Here is an 18,124-nt window from a genome sequence, read left to right as displayed (position 1 = left end):
ACTTGTTGTCAACAGATATGTTCCAAACCTTTTCGTGTCTTTAATCAGATCGTCTTGACAGGGCGCCGCCATTTTGTTTGAAACAAATGCAAGTGACGGAATCGGATTGGTCCATAGGAGAGGCTTAGAAGGGAGCTTAGAAGGGACAACTCATAATAACCATTGGTGGCGCTACGATCGTGCCTAGGAATTCCAGCCTAATTCGGCAAGGGTGGAAACTGGACTTTTATGGTCAGTTAATTCTCTTGCCACGGGGAGATGGAGCTCGTAGCCTCAACAGCGATTCACGCAGTAGTAATAGGACAGTGGCCACAAACTGGTCAGACATTTAAGAGGGCACTGAACAACAACACCCGACGAGGTCTTGTAAGAAAATGCATGTGTTTAGACTGACCATGGCAACAGCGACTACGTTTGTCCAGCTAGATTCCTGCAGAATATATATCCAATGTATACATGTATTTAAAGAATCCTTTCAACCCCCCCCCCCCCCCCCCCCTATACGTATAACCATAGGGTTGCGTTCATACATGAAGATCCGGGTTAGAAGAGATCTTCAGCAACCAGTGCTTGGCGTAAGAGGCATCTAACGGGATCGGGTGGTGAGGCTCGATGACTCGATTGATGCATGTCATCGTATCCCAGTTGTGTGGATCGATGCTCATGATATCAGTCTCTGGATTGTCTGGTCCAGGCTCGATTATTTACAGACCGCTGTCATATAGCTGGAATATATCTTCGTGCGTTAGGCAACAAACAAACAAACAAAACAAAAACCTTTACTCGAAACTAGTTCGCATAACTGGTCCTATGAGATTCTGCATACCTGCAGTTACAATGGTCGGAAGACTTGATTCAGCCCCAGTGGACTCACCAGCACTACACTCGGGCTTGACTCGCTTCTATTTGAAGTAAATCAACGTTTTAACATTCAATGGTAAACTCAACCCAGGATGTTGAGAGCTTTCAGGTTGACCACACTTTATATTTGTGGACACAGACACATCTATATAGGTGCCAGACTCCTTGGAAATGTTGTCGCTGTTTTGTTACATAATCCTCTTTGCAGTTGCTATGTATAACACATGTTGAAATTCCCATGGGAATATATTAATTCTGAAATAGAATAAAAGACAAACATAAAAGTAAAGAAAACGAAAAACTAAATACGTGGTGAGTCTTTTACGCCCGCTTCTGCGACTTGTCGTTTCTTTCCGGATTTTAGCAACCGGAAGTGAAACACCTGTTCCAACATGGCGTCGGTAGGCACGTTGGAAGATGCAGCGAGGAAACGCAAAGAACGTTTGAGAGCCCTACGAGAGAAGAAGCATGAAAACTCCAAAGATGATGTATCGGAAAAATCTGAAGGCGACAAGCTACCTCGGTAAAGACATTTCTGGGAAGCCCATGGTGTCAGCAAAGAAACAAACATTACCAGATCTAGATTCATTGTTTATTGGCTAACCCTCATTCCTGAGGGACTGGTAATTTGTTTTACGCATCAACAAAATTATTTTTGTCTATCAGTCTCACACACCAGGTGGGGCGTTTGGTAAACATGGTGAATCAATTTAATATATCTGCGTAATATATTCTTATCAAGTCACGGATTAGATCATCTCCAATTATGGCATTGTGTACAAATGCACAAAAGTAAAATGTTAACTTATACATGTCCTTGATACATGTTTTAGTGTGGATAACATAAATTATCTATCAGTGCCAAACACATAACACTAAAAGCCTGAACATGGCTCTGTAAGACTTCCGCCCATATCCCAGCTTAAAATATATATGATTAAAAGGATTGAGAGGCATTGCAACTTTTGGAAGGGTGATACGGGTGGAGTTCTTTCCTTCATGTTGACTCCAACTGTAATGTTCACGGACTTCCTTTCAGACCCATCTTTCGAAGCTATAAACCACAGGATGAAGGGCTGAAGGAGCACGCGCTGGATGCAGTTAAACCTGGAGATGGTAGTATTGATTATACTTTGTCAGGTCTTGTCTCATATCTAAGGGCAACAATACTCCAACTCTGCTGTCTTGCCGGCCCAGCTTTAATTAGCCCCCGTAAATCATGAGATGACGTAAAGCGAGAATAGTGCTGAAAACAAGTCAAACCAGTCAAGATTTAGTCCATGATAAGCAAATGTTTAATTAAAAAAGGGCGGGTGTTGTTTTCGGTGAATATGAACAAGTACAAGAGTAAGTAGTTTGACACAATGGTGTTTGACTACATTTACAGTAGGTCAGTAAATGTCTTCTTTCAAATTAAGATAATCACTGGTTTATCTACAGTGAAGTGCACCAAAGTGCATCTATACCTGGAGGGTGATAATAGCTATGGTTCAATTCGAGAATAACAATAATAAAGCTTATGGGTTGTATCACATGATGTAATGACCATTGTCATGTAAAAAGTCAGAATACAACCTGAATGGTATCATTATAATGGTGTGTGTGACATTATGGATCAAAGGATGTAAACAATGAAGAAGTGCAAAAACAGAGGGACCGTTATCACCTGTCCAGAATAAACAGGCACATACTTTGTAATAATTTATCTTTTTTCAGTTGAAAGGGAGGTAAAAAATCAGATAGAAGCTGGAAAGACAAAGCATGTTGTTGAAGAAGTGGTGAGTAGCCTGTGTACATGTTGTGAATGAAGTACGAGACAAGTCGGATGACAATCAACAATCATCGTCTTTAGGCAATGTAGTACTGTGGAACATTCAACAGAAACTTCATGTTCACTGACAAACTGTGATGTGGATTCTACAATGTTAGGAGCTTCTCTGTCAACATGATCTATACAATGTTACTGTCAGCCATTTTCTTAGAATTGTGGGAGGGCACAGGCGGCCCACTGGTCATGGGTTCCACCAAAGTGGTAAACATCTGAGACCTGCATTACCTAAAGCTTTCTTCCCACATCAAGCAGACCAGCCTTGATACAACTGTTGAAAGCAGCGTTATATCCAACTCACTCACTCACTCTTTAGCACTTCAATTTTAGTCAATGATGGAACAAATTAGTAGCTGTTTAAAATGTATGTTTTTTGAAAAATTACCGGTAACTGCTTCTAGTGATCAGCACACTTGGCAATATTCCTGCTATTGGACAGCGGTCTGTAAATAATCGAGCTTGACCAGGCAATCCAGTGATTGATAACATGAGCATTGATCGACACAATTTCCATGCATCAACCAAGTCAGCGAGCCTGACCACCTGATCCTGTTAGTCGCCTTTTACGACAAGCAAAGTCACCTTTTATGCCAAGGATGGGTTGCTGAAGATTTATTTTACTCCGGATATTCATGGGTCTACTTGTTATGAACATGATGAAATAATGGCATCTTACAATGATTCATGTACTATTTGATAGCATGTCACTTCTGATGGTGACCTATGTCAGTACACAAATGTTGGAAATATTGGTTGGGCCCCAGCTTCAGATACAGATTACAATTGCTGCAAACCTCAAGGAGGCCAGGACACTCCTTAATTTGGACACCTTTTGTTCTTAGAATTTCTATTGATGCATTTCTGTTGCATAACATTTCAGGAGCTCATACAAAGTTCATGTTACTCAGTACAATTCACATCAGGTTACTTAAACATGTTGAAGAAAGATGTTGGGGAGAATGATCATGTGGCATAATGTTACTCTGGGTGTGATTATTTGTCAGAACAAATCTAAAAAGCATTATACAGACATTTGGAAAAAACACATGTATCTATGTGTACATCATTTACATAAATAGTGCTTCTGTATTTGTTAACATGGAAAGGGTTAACTTGTTCAGTGTGTTTGGAGTAGAGTGGGAGGGGCTTGACCTTGTTGACGTTCTTTTGTGTGTATGGCAGTGAATTAGGTCCATTTTATCATGCCAAACTGGCTCCCACACTGTAGATATCGCTGCTATGAAATTGCATCACAATACTTTGCAGACCATTGTGATGTCGTTGGTTACCATGATGTCACAATCAAATGACATCACTATTGGCTCTGCCACTGAAGCTGTTAGCAGTACTTTTTACACTTAAGACACTGCTTGTTACTGTCTACAAACTGAAAACGTTGGAAGAATGATGTGAGCTGATAAATAAAATCTCACCCGAGTGTCTTTTGATATCAAATATATCATTGTATATCAACACTCGTTGATATATTTGATATCAAAAGACACTCGGGTGAGATTCTCTATTTCTCCCTGTGCTTGTCCATATATCTGTTGTAAACAATTACACTTTAGTTATCTTTTAGTCATAAAGCTCCAATGAAACTTTGCATGGATGATCTTGAGAACAATTATCCAGTGATTGTGCAAGATTTAAGTTCTGTGTAAAACTGAACTTATAAGGCTTAAAGAATAATGGTCTTGGTTCTAAGGCACCGTTTGCATCATAATATAGTCTGCCACACTTTTCGTTTTTATTTCAATTTTCAAAAAATTAAAAATACTTAAAAAAAATGAGATTGAATATGACACCCAGTCACTTCCCTTTACATGCACACTTTACTGCACATCTTGTGTTGTGGTCATGGCAGCAATTTGAGTTTGTGTGTTGTTTATGTAGGGAGGCCCTTTCCCCGGTTGATGTGCACAACTGTTTATTTGGTTACAAACTAGAATCTAGTTTGAACAAACTAGAATCTAGTTTGAACAAACCAAATAAAAAAACAACACCGCCTGCCCACACTATATTTTCAAAAGTCATTGTCTGAGAACCAATTCTTTTATTTTTTTAAGCCTAATGGGCAGTGACTTAATGTTGGAGGCTGGGAGTGTGAGTGGCTACAACGCTACATGTATGTGATGTAGTAGACTGGGTCATGGTGAGAGGGTTAACCTGTGATAATGTGGGTTTACATCTTTTCTTGGTTAATCCTAACTAATCATTTTAGCAATAGCTGCTTAGAAATGTCAGTAAATTGTTGGAGATGTGGGAAGTCTGTTCATTGATTGATGCTTGTGGCTAGGACTTGCTGAACCTGGCGCCGAGGAAGCCTGACTGGGACTTGAAGCGCGACATTGCCCCCAAGCTGGAGAAACTAGAGAAGCGGACACAGAGAGCGATTGCAGAGTTAATCAGTCAGTATACAGATATAGTGCATTTCTTCAATCAGTCAGTATACAGATATAGTGCATTTCTTCAGTTAATCAGTCAGTATACAGCTGTAGTGCATTTCTTCAGTTAATCAGTCAGTATACAGCTGTAGCGCATTTCTTCAGTTAATCAGTCAGTATACAGCTGCAGCGTATTTCTTCAGTTAATAAGTTAGTATACAGCTGTAGTGCATTTTTTCAGTTAATCAGTCAGTATACAGCTGTAATGCATTTCTTCAGTTAATCAGTCAGTATACAGCTGTAGCACATTTCTTCAGTTAATCAGTCAGTATACAGCTGTAGCGCATTTCTTCAGTTAATTAGTTAGTATACAGCTGTAGCGCATTTCTTCAGTTAATAAGTTAGTATACAGCTGTATTGCATTTCTTCAGTTAATCAGTCAGTATACAGCTGCAGCGTATTTCTTCAGTTTAAGGCTACATAGTTTTGTAACAAAAATGAAAATGCACTGTTATTTTGATGAGACTATGTAATCTCAAGTGAACAATATGTACTGTATTATCAATTTGAGCATGTTGAGGAACTTCATCACATATGTAAATTTTATGTTGGCCATCACACTGCATGGGGTGGTTTCTACCAAGATAGGATCTAGTACATTATATTGCTAACAATATTAGAATCTTTGTTTAAACCTGTGAACTTATGATAACTGAACAGGGGAGATAATGAACAGAAGTCTGAGATTATCTCCCTTTGTTCATTACATAAACTTGCAAGTCATTTGTGTCGTTGAGTAGGGTGGTATGCCTCGCTTTAAGGGTGAAATTTGGTCAATGCTTGCAGTAGACAATATCTAGCAACTCATGCTTAAGTTCGATGGTTTGAATATGTCTGTAAAGTGTCACTGTCTTTTGTCTCTGGAGCACTCCACACTGCTCTCAATCAGCAATCAATGGATTTTCCTCTGATACTGCGGGGTGTTGAGAAGCTGCTTCTGGCGTGTTCCATACACAAGAAAAAAACTAACCTTTACTTGATTTCCTTTTCTATTTTGTGTTCATAGGGGAAAGATTAAAAGCAAGTCAGGAAGATTTAGCCAGTGTGGTGAATGCGAGCGAGGCAGTCGCCAGAGCGGACGAGGATGATGAAGATGACTGATCATGGACAGGAGACAACATGGGTCTGGATGTGGTTAAACAGAAGTGTTCACCAAACTTGTGTTCTGATGAGTCTGCAGGATTTTCAGTTTCCTAAGTAGGATCTGTACTGTGAGACTCTCCACATCCTTCTTATTATTCGTCAGATGGCTACGTGTGTAAGATGCAGCTGACGTACTCAGTGGTGTTTGGATGATTACCGGTATTCGTATGTGAAGAGAATACATTGCTCTCTCTGAGCATATTTTTCATCTACAAGTGGTGATAACGTTCCTTGAATATACCATTACAGTAAAGTAGGTTATTGAGTTTTCTGTTTACACTGCTAAGGGTCGGTGGGGTAGCCTTGTGGTGAAAGCGTTCACTCGTCACGCCGAAAGCCCGAGTTCGATTCCCCACATGGGTACAATGTTTTAAGCCTATTTCTGGTGTCCCCTGCCGTGATATTGCTGGAATATAGCTAAAGGTGGCGTAAAACCATACTCACTCACTCACACTGCTAAATACTTGAAGGTAGCAACCAAGCAACCAGTTAACAAGTGACTCGAGTGAAGGATTTGTGCTACAAGAGCACAGGCAATGTTTTCTCAGTTGTTTCTTTTGCAAGATTTGTTTAATCAAGATTTTGTCACTGAACAGCTGAAGATGTTGTGCCACTGAGTGCAGAGAGTATTCCATGTGACATTTTGACCATGTGTTCCTTTAGATCTTGCAGCCTATTTGGATGAATCAATGACTATCTTTATGTGAATGTTCCAACATTTACAACTGTAATTGATTTTTGTGGTTTTATCATCTTGGTTAAGGTAAGAGGACATCACATTGCAAGAAATGTAAATAACAAAAGTTGACCACATTTTGAAGTTTTATGCATTTCTCAAATGTTTTCTCGTGATTGTTGATCTGTCTGAATATCTGCATATGTATTATGAACCATATATGTACAAGTACAACTGACCTGTGAAGATCCGGGGTAGAATAGGTCTTCAGCAATCCATCCAAAATAGGCGACTATGCCTGTCATAAGAGGCGACCAACGTGATCAGGTGGTCATGCTCACTGACTTGGTTGATGCATGTCATTGTATCCCAATTGCATGGATCGATGCTCTTGATTTCAATCACTAGATTGTCGTGTCCAGACTCGATTATTTACAGATCGCCATCATATAGCTGGAATATTGCTGAGTGCGGCGTTAAAAAACAAACAAACAAACAAACACAAGTACAACTATCTGGTCATCATTAAACATTCCAGTTTAGAAAATAACTTGCTGAACTGAATAAATTATGCTGAACCTGTTGAGCTGATTGTTCAGCTGTGCTAACCAGATCATCCCCCACATCCACCCTTGTACACAACATGGCAGCAGTGATGTCACAAAATAATCATTTACATTGGCTTAACAGAACACCTTTTTCATGGTGAGAATGGCAACTGTATCTCAACTGTAATTTGCAAGTTGTTGTCTGAAAGTAGCATCATCATCTTTGTCATGTCAACAACTGTGATGGTGTGGACATCACAGATAATCTTTTGAATAAAAATATACATGATTATGTCGGTGTTTATTTGTTTGGAATCATCTATGTGTGTCTGCAGACTCACCTATAAACCTGCATCCCATATTGTACAGAGACCACAAGGGCTTGCGAGGATAGATGCTCATGATATCAATCACTGGATTGTCTGGTTTAGACTCGATTATTTACAGACCGCAGTCATATGGCTGGAATATTGCTGAGTGCGGCGTAAAACAACCAACCAACAACAAGGCATGTTCATGCAAAGAGTGTGATTATTGGGCAGTTAAAGCCCCAAGTTTGCTTTGTGGATTATTATTAATGGAGACTTAGGCTAAAAAATTTAATAGTTTTGATTCTTAGGCACTGCCTGCACCATCATATAGTTCATTGCACAATTTGTTTTTATTTCCATTTTACAACTGTTTATTTGGTTACATACTAGTTTGAACAACCAAAAAACACCCCCAAACCCACCACCAGCACGCATTATATTTTCAGAAGCCATTACTAGAGAAATAATTCTTATACGTTTTTAAGCCTTAAAGAACATTTTAATCATGACATAAGGGAAATAATAAATGGGAATTCTAAATTGTCTACCTTTGTTGATATTTTAGTATTTTATCAAGGTCAAGTGAACCAATGAGGTCTCAACATTCTGACACGGTGATAATGAGTGTTAAATACTTACTTGTATCTTGAATTCTATATTGTAGATCATTTTCAAATTTCAGTATCAGATAATGTTGAAATTTAATTTTGCTAGATTCATACTGTAGTGAAAGTCAAAGGTAGTAAAATGAACACAATTACTCGTAAAGCAGTACAACAAACTGCATATGATATAAAATACACCTGCACAGAAAAATTAATTGGTTTGTAATCGACCAAGTTACAATTTTCATGTGGCACAATCATTTCATGTATTCTCTTGACACCATTGTTGGGATCAGCCTTGCCTCTTCACAGTCCTCAGCTGCTCAGGGGAACATGAAAACCACCGGGGACACTGACCTCTAAGTGTGGATACAACCTTTGCTATGGAGTCAGAATATAGGTCAGGCAACAACCTTCTGGGTGTAGATGTCTGCTGTTTCTGAGCAGTCATGAACACCAAGGTCATAAACTGTCAACCACGCATTTCAACCTTCAACAGTGTTGATGTCTGCTGTTTCTGAGCAGTCATGAACACCAAGGTCATAAACTGTCAACCACACATTTCAACCTTCGACAGTGTAGATGTCTGCTGTTTCTGAGCAGTCATGAACACCAAGGTCATAAACTGTCAACCACACATTTCAACCTTCGACAGTGTTGATGTCTGCTGTTTCTGAGCAGTCATGAACACCAAGGTCATAAACTGTCAATCACGCATTTCAACCTTCGACAGTGTTGATGTCTGCTGTTTCTGAGCAGTCATGAACACCAAGGTCATAAACTGTCAACCACACATTTCAACCTCCAACAGTTGACAAAGGAATATGGAAGCACATACATTTTCTCTTTTGAAAGTGTTTGACAGTCGGGTAAATTGGGGTTTATCTTTCTTTGTGAAAGTTTTTGTAGTTTCTTTCCTATTTATGGGCACATTTGTTTTCATGTTCTCTTACCGGTCTTTTCCAATTCCTCAACTGGTTACAAGAACCTTCCATTATTACTCCAATCAAACGTTTGCCTTCATTCAGACTTTGCTCTTGGACTAACTCTTCATCAGTTTTATGAGTTGTCTTGTGACCTTTTGTTAATCTTGTTTTTATGGTACAGTGCGTTACATGCACATGGCATTTAATACTTCACAGAATGTTTTCATTTATTTTATTTATCTGATGTATGAAATTGCTTTTATTCAATGGTAGAGAGAACCAGGCTAGTTTCTTTTCTGTTTATTTCAACATTATTTCATACACAATTTTGCTTGTGAAAGATTATCTCTGTCCTGAAAAATAAGACTGCAATCTGTCATTCTGAAAAAGAGAAGAGATATTTGCTAACACATAGTTTCAAGCCATGACAAGTTTCACATGAGAACAAAATATTTTTTTTACTAAAAGACATCAGTTTTATTATACATATTCTAGTATACACCACCTGATAGCATAATTGACGTTCAAGTATTGAAACTAACATCCCAAATATAACTGAATTGATGTATGCATTGCAATTAAGAAAGTTTTGAAATCGTCAAAGAGCCTACAAACCATGGCCTGGCCATCAACACCACTGGGGTGAGATGTCCTGGAAGTGTAATGTTTGTTGTTGAGTGCCTCACTCAGCAATATTCTAGCCAGATGACCCCAGCCCGTAAATAGTCAAGTCTGAACTGGACATTCCAGAGATTGAGATAATGAGCATTATGTTTGGATGGTGTTATGACAGTCATCCAGGCGACACCTGACTTCATCTTTTTAATTGGCTCTCAACTCAAGTTATAGCAACAGAACACGTCCATGACATTCATGGTATGCTGAACCTTTTTCTGTCCCAGAACTGCTGACACATTAGAATAAGTCCGCATTCAAAGATTAGATGACAACGATCGGAAGTCCTTGCAACAATTCCGCAAGATCAGATCTGAGCTAGTCTGAAATTTCTTCTGATTCGACCCATGCCCAGATGGGCTGGTTTGTCTTCTTCAGGGCTGATGTGTAGTAGCTGTGATTGTAATAACCACATCTACTATATTGCCCAACCACACCCCAGTGAGCATTCTGGTTTAGAATAGGCCCCCATCAACCGATGCTGGTCGTAAAAAGCGACTAATGGATCGGGTGGTCAGGTTCGGTGATATGGTTGATCGAGTGTTAATGTGCCCCACGGCGTAGATCGTTCACGATATCAATCACTGGATTGTCTGGCCCAGACCGATTAGTTACAGGCCGCCGGCTCTAACATTGCGGAGTGGGGTGTTGATGATGATGATGATTATTATTTTATTTGCTTAATTTTTATTTATTTTAGGCTTGTTACCATCTTGATCTGCATTGTATATTATATGTTGTGTGTGTATATATATATATATACTCTTGTACCACCGTTGGTGTTTTTTCAGAGAAAATAAACTGAACTGATAACTGACAAATACACACGAATTCACCAATACAAGACTCACGTGAGACAGCTCAACACTTAAGCGTGGAGAGGAGACCAATGGAGACCTTCTGGGTTCCAATCATTTTGCCATTGTCATCAGTGCAGAAGCAGACGGACCCCTCGCACTTGTACTGCTGATAGTTTCCGTTGCTCTCACAGTCGAAGGTCTGGCCCAACGCACCCGTCTTTGAGAACTGCTCCTTGTCTCGGGCACACTCTGCAGTTAAATGCGTACAACGTCATCGTATGTACTGACGTTGTTTGTGATGGTAGCACGGAATCCCTGTTTTGGAAACCCTACTCACACCTGTCAGTGAATTATATATTGACATATTAACTAAGGTTACACAGATCATAATTACTGGCTTCAATCTCACTAACTGGGTCCTACGATTGGATCATTATTGGGCCTTCATTTCGCTGATTATCAATGCTGTTTTTATAACTAGATCACACCTAACAAAAAGTCCAAATAATTACCTCTGTGATTTTGTTTTCGAAAAACGACACTTCCCTCACTTACTGCCTTTCCTTCTCCAAGGACAAAGTACTACTTAATGAATACATCTTACATAAAAGATTATAACTGAAGAACTTGAAAACCTATGATTTGAGGGTTCGAATCCTTGTTCGCCCCGATTATGTTTCTAGGTTTGTCAGCACCATACCCGTTGCTCGTGGGTTTCACCGAAGTGATAAACGTCTGAGACCTGCATCACTTCGGGCTTTCCTCCCACATTAAGCTGACACGCCGCGATATAACTGGAATACTGTTAAAAGCGGCGTTGAACCACACTCACTCATTTACTCTGAGACGAATGAGTGAGTGATTATTGCTGAACGCCGCCGCATCAGCAATCTTGCAGCTACTGGCGGCTGCCAGACACCCAACAGTCAGTTATAGTCTTGCAGGTCCGGCTAACTACTCACGGCAGTTCTTGGTGGAGTAGTCGGTGGCACCGATGCTTGTCCTATAACCGGCAATCTCGACTCCGGCAGAATCCACACAGTAGCATCTATAATAGACATACGATACTAACTCAGAAGGGTTTTAATGTGACGGAACTGAAGGACGCCAATCGGGCCTGAACGCTGTTCAACCTTTGAAAATCTGCCCAAGACACGGGCTGGAATCCTTATAAGCATACAATGTATGAAGTCCATTCATGGTGTCTCCCGTCGTTATATAGCTGGACTATTTCTGAAAGCTCACTGTGAGGGTTGACGTGCCTGGCCACTCAATACGAGGATAATATTCCAGGGAACATTTTATATCACAAACATTTAAATTAATGTGGCATTCGCGAATACGGCAATATCATCACAATTCATACAGTCATATACATCTGGATCGTCGAAATTGCTATTCGGTAAAATAATCCACCTCTGTACTTATCATCACCATCGATTATCCAGTGTATTATATCTCCATTCCATTATGGTGCATACCCGGGATTAATTCGCCGCTGAAGCTTCGTTTCAAAGTGACGTCTCCATCTCTTAGCGCATAGTTTCGCTCGTTTACAGGAATTTGATTGGATGGCTTTTTCAATGTCGTTCCATTCCACTTGTGCCCCAAAACTAGCTATGGTAGCGAATGGGTCCACATTTTGATTTTCCTTGGGTGTTTCTGATGGAGCCTATAGCTCTGGTAGCGAATGGGTCCACAATTTAATTTTCCTGGGGGTTTCTGATAGAGCATGTAGGTATGGTAGCAAATGGGTCCACAATTTAATTTTCCTGGGGGTTTCTGATAGAGCATGTGGCTATGGTAGCGAATGGGTCCACATTTTAATCTTCTTTGGGGGTTTCTGATGGAGCCTATAGCTCTGGTAGCGAATGGGTCCACAATTTAATTTTCCTGGGGGTTTCTGATAGAGCATGTAGCTATGGTAGCGAATGAGTCCACATTTTAATCTTCTTTGGGGGTTTCTGATGGAGCCTATAGCTCTGGTAGCGAATGGGTCCACATTTTAATTTTCCTTGGGGGTTTCTGATAGAGCCTATATCTATGGTAGCGAATGGGTCCACATTTTAATTTTCCTTGGGGGTTTCTGATGGAGCCTATAGCTATGGTAGCGAATGAGTCCACATTTTAATTTTCCTTTGGGGTTCCTGATGGAGCCTATAGCTCTGGTAGCGAATGGGTCCACAATTTAATTTTCCTGGGGGTTTCTGATAGAGCCCATATATATGGTAGCGAATGAGTCCACACTTAAATTTTCCTTGGGGGTTTCTGATGGAGCCCATAGCTATGGTAGCGAATGGGTCCACATTCTAACTTCCCTTGGGGGTTTCTGATAGAGCCCATAGCTATGGTAGCGAATGGGTCCATATTTTAATTTTCCTTGGGGGTTTCTGATGGAGCCTACAGCTATGGTAGCGAATGGGTCAATATTTTAATTTTCCTTGGGGGTTTCTTATAGAGCCTACAGCTATGGTAGCGAATGAGTCAAAATTTTATTTTTCCTTGGGGGGTTTCTGACAGAGCCTATGATAGCGAATGAGTCCATGCTTTTGATATAAATATCCCTATTGCTGTTTGAACTGGATATAAAGACATTTTCGCCACACGTAGCTGATAGCATGAAGGGTAACGCACCCTGATCCCAGGCACTGCACGGGGTTGTAGGATCCATCCTGGTTGCACTTCAGGCTCTGGACACCCAATAGGGGGAGGCCGGCGGACTGGCCCTGCTGCAACTGCTGCTGCTTCAGTGCGCATGGGCCGAGTGCCACTGTTGAAGAGAGAGAGAGAGAAAACCTTAAAGTCAAAAACAAACGACTGACACTCCCAACACACAATTAGCCAAAACACGAAATTTACTATTGAATACTATTGAAAGTACCAGGCTACTTTTAATAGGAAGGTAGCGGGTGACATTTTCTCCAGAATTAGCAATCAAATGCTAAATCTTATCAGTTTCGAGTCTTGATATGTGTTGACATAAAAATCATATCCACATATTTGTAAACCATCTCGTCACGCCAAACAACATCCTATATACCTGATATATACCTGATGACAGTCAACACATTTGTCTGTGACAACTAAACCACCGACCAAAAGAAGTATACACTTCCAAATTCACACTTCACCCTGCTCATTGCTCAAAACCGTGAAATTGCGACCCCCATTCTGCTTGAGACGTCATATGTACAAAATATAATTCATGTAATATCGCCTTTGATATCCGTGCCAAATACAATCACCATCGAATACCATCTCTTGTTTGTTTTATATTCAACCACCATCAAATATGGGTGTAAACTTCTTTTTGCCCCGCACTTTATAACCCAACTTCTACCTTTGTACCCTTACAGTGTGCCCATGGCCAAAACATATCTATAGTTAATGACATGTTTGAAACCTATGAAGAGTCTCACCTTGTCGTTTGGCCATCTTGACACACGTCCTGGTGACCACGCTACAGTGGAGACCTACTCCACACTCCGCGCTAGAGGGAACTCCCAACAAGAAGCTGAAACTACACTTATCATTTTCTCCTGAAAAGGAAATGTAGGTAGATATCAATAACAAACTGAACAAACTGAACAATAACAAAATCCAGTGTCAACAGTTGCATCATTTTGTCATGGGACATCTCCGTGGCCAGGAATTCATAAAGTTGTAAATCTTTTAACGTAACAGCCAAGGACAGCGTGCTGGCAAAGGTAGTGAGTGAGTGAGTGAGTGAGTGAGTGAGTTAATATTTAACGTCACATCGGCAGTATTTCAGCCATATCGTGACGAGCTGGCAAAGGTAGACTCTCATTACTAACATGGCCATCCTTCCAAGTACCAGAGCCCCGTTCAGCAAAACGATCTTAGCGCCAGGATGAGTAAGCAAGTGTTAAAGTATGGAAGTTACGACCACCTTAGCGCTAAGATGGCTTTGGAGAACGGGCCCCACAGTTTCATGCCGGGTCTGGTACGGACAAACCAAGGGAAATAATTAGGTCAAATCTGGGATTAGAACCCATGATCATAGGTTTTATGGAACACCTAAGGGACACAATTCTGAATAACGCAGAATTTCTGACGACTGGGAGTAGGGTAGACGTAACATAAGAGACTCCGTGACCAGGGTGCCGTTGTACATAGTGATCTTAGCGCTAAGGCGATCGTAATTCACACAACTTAACAAAAGCGCCCAGGCCCTGATAATACAGTTTTTATGTTTGCAGTGTTGACCAACATTACTGCTCTGCGAGTGATAACTATCAATGGTCCAACATGGCCAGTATACTCAAATGATCATTTTCCATTTAATATAATAGGTATAACCGTGAAGTGGGAATAACGTTGTATTATTCTGTTTTGAAGACCGTCAGCACATGTTGAACTGAAGATAAGAGCGGCCCGTGTACTGCCCTCGATTCTATGTGAGCTTGTGTGAGAATACTCTGTTGATAGCCATATGTCCCAACTCAAAATAGGCTACATTTTAAATAGCGCAGAATAAAATGGACATATTTAGGGTAGTCTTGTTTTCTTGTCCACCAAGTATTAAGAAATTTCAGAAATAAAATAAATCTCTCCAAAGTAGATTGATATCGGAAGAGAAGGGAAGGGAGACTTTGATTTGTCATTCCCACACTAAACAGCACGTTGCAATATTATTTAATGTTTTCACTCTACCAAATGTACTTTCAGGAGAACATTTTCTATTGCCAAAAACATGTTATTTTGAAATTATTATGAAATACCCTTTTCGTTGAATTATTTTGTAAAAATACTTTCATATACAAAGTAATACAACAGTGGAGGCGTCACCCTAACGTGTGTGTGCTGTTGTGAACACAGCTATGACGTCAATCTATTGTTTCAACTGTAGATCATCTGTCACGAATTGACTGTTTACTGACCTACTTTCTGCAATGCATATTCTAAGTTCATGATTTAATTCTAAACATAGGCGTCGCGAACATACCGACTACAGCGATCAAATCTCACATAATGGACGTGCAGTACGAAGCGTGAAATTAAAGATTTCAACGTGTTACAAATGTACTGCATGACATTTTCGTGCAGCATATTTTGTTTGCATACATTTTCATTTTTGCTTATTTCAACGTTCAGACTGTATTTGTAATCTAATTACTTTGATTCTTATTTTAAGTAAATAAAACGCACAGGTAAGTGGACATTGATTACAAACAATGACGCTCGCTAGCTTCCCTTGTGCATCAGATCATTAACGTAAAACGCAGGTAAGTAATACATCAGAGGAATACAGCCGTGAAGATCCGGGGTAGAATAGGTCTCCAGCTACCCATGCTTGCTGTAAATGGACGACTATGTTTGCCGGAAGAGGCAAATAACGGGATCGGGTGGTCAGGTTCGCTGACTTAGTTGATACGTGTCATCGTATGCCAATTGCGTAGATCGATGCACATGATGTCAATCACTGGATTGACGTGTCCACACTCGATTATTCACAGACCGCCGTCATATAGCTGGAATATTGCTGAGTGCGGCGTCAAACAACAAACAAAACAAACAAACAAACAAACGAATGCGCGCGCTAAACGCGGAAAGATTTATTCAGTTTCTCCGATATCCGAGAGTCCTGCTGTTTTACATCACAGAGGAATTTATAACTGCGCGGATATCATTTACACTAGTTTGTTATTGGATCGGCTTAGTCCACACCTGAACTGGTTAAATACATACTTTCAACCAACTATCACAAGATCTGCTCATAGTGGCCTCTGTTATTGCTTACCTAACCTGCTAATTTTTACAACCCATGACATGCCATGCAGATGCTTCATGACATTTAATGTATTTTATGTCGTGTGTACATGTATGTTTGTAAGCATTCAAATATTAACTTCTGAATTAAATAACTTGTATGAATGTTTCATGTAGGTTATAAACACTATAGCTTGTACATAGATCTTTGAATGACAATGCGCTAAAAAGCAATGAAAATCAATGTCAGTTATACACCTTATGAGTGTTTTGATTGGTATATTTCGACAGGTGAACATTTTGTATAATGTCAACTGATACTACAGCTTAGAAATATCGACACGGTCTTCGTCTAATGAGTCACTTATCAACGACAGTTATTACTTTGTATGTAGTCTTGTCTTGTTGATGACCGAAAGTATCCTTACCCAGAAGATTAACACAGCTATCACAGCATCCACAGAACCCGCCGTTGGCCTTGACCTTGCCATTACAGCCAGTGACGTCGGGGCAGTCCACTCCCTTGCACATGTCAGGGGCGCACACGATGGCCTCGGCGGCCAGGAACCCACAGGCGGCGACAAGCAGGAGCAACATGGTGAATGTGTCTGGCAAACTGACGTGCTCCCAGCTGACGCCGGCTATATACCAGCCGCTTGAAACCTTATCTGTGTATGACGGTGGAGTGATAACACTCGCGCTAGTACAGCATTAACAGTAAACCAACAGGACTCTAACAGGTCAACTTCAGCGTGTACAGATATATTTAACCCAAGTGTTTACAAAACTGCGGGATTAAACCTGAACCTAAATCACACATGAACTTTGTACATTTAAGCTGCTCATGATTCAACAGCAGCCTGACTCAACACATATGGGGTGATGCATATATTTTAGGAGCAATAGAGATGTATTCATGTTGAAACATTATCAGAGCGTATTACAAACGTTAAATGAATAAAAGAAATATAGTTACGCGTTTGGAGTGCTCTGTGATTGATGTAACGCAGACATGTGGGAAAGGTTGGTTGATATTTATCATGTTTTACGGTGACCCCAGCAATAACGTCACTCCGCGCGATATTGTCGTATTGGGTGCGTGAGTAAATAATGATTTACTTCCCATTCAGCAGATCCAGCTCTATCACATCTGCCTGTAAATGTTCGAATCCCGACCATGTAAACCAGTGGTTGATAGCTTGGGCAACGACACTCGTTGTTGGAGAACGATTTCACAATCGACCGCTACATGACGTCACATTTCCAGGGGCTTCTTTGCAAACAATGAAGACACTGTAGCAACTGGCCAATCAACATGTGTAAGATTTGTTTGTTTGTTTGTTGTTTAACGCCGCACTCAGCAATATTCCAGCTATATGACGACGGTCTGTAAATAATCGAGTCTGGACCAGACAATTCAGTGATTGACATCTTAAGTGTCGATCCACGCAGTAGGGATACGATGACATGCATCAACCAAGTCAGCGAGCCTGACCGCGCATTCCCGTTAGTCGCCTTTTACGACAAGCATGGGTTGCTGAAGAACTATTCTACCCCGGATCTTCTCTAGTCCA

At 40.5% G+C, this 18,124-nt stretch overlaps 2 protein-coding genes across 2 annotated transcripts; one reads left to right on the top strand and one right to left on the bottom strand.

The window, feature by feature from the left end:
• The first annotated feature begins 1,253 nt into the window (after nt 1-1,253).
• On the top strand, nt 1,254-7,797 carry LOC139463530 (coiled-coil domain-containing protein 12-like). The gene is made up of 5 exons (XM_071244800.1): nt 1,254-1,384; nt 1,901-1,977; nt 2,578-2,639; nt 4,989-5,100; nt 6,143-7,797. Exons 1-5 carry the CDS (start codon nt 1,254-1,256, stop codon nt 6,235-6,237), a joined length of 477 nt encoding a protein of 158 aa, XP_071100901.1. The 3' UTR covers nt 6,238-7,797.
• A 1,765-nt stretch (nt 7,798-9,562) lies between these two features.
• On the bottom strand, nt 9,563-17,181 carry LOC139463528 (saxiphilin-like). The gene is made up of 6 exons (XM_071244798.1): nt 16,979-17,181; nt 14,240-14,359; nt 13,455-13,590; nt 11,783-11,868; nt 10,872-11,069; nt 9,563-9,726 (listed from the first exon to the last, which is right to left on the bottom strand). The coding sequence occupies exons 1-5, from the start codon at nt 17,145-17,147 to the stop codon at nt 10,882-10,884; spliced, it is 699 nt and encodes a 232-aa protein (XP_071100899.1). The 5' UTR covers nt 17,148-17,181; the 3' UTR covers nt 9,563-9,726; nt 10,872-10,881.
• Between the last annotated feature and the right edge of the window lie 943 nt (nt 17,182-18,124).

The sequence above is a fragment of the Haliotis cracherodii genome, unplaced genomic scaffold, assembly GCF_022045235.1.
Source record: "Haliotis cracherodii isolate W230 unplaced genomic scaffold, xgHalCrac1.p SCAF_16, whole genome shotgun sequence".
Lineage (NCBI taxonomy): Eukaryota > Metazoa > Mollusca > Gastropoda > Lepetellida > Haliotidae > Haliotis > Haliotis cracherodii.
This window is presented reverse-complemented; position numbering and strand designations above follow the sequence as displayed.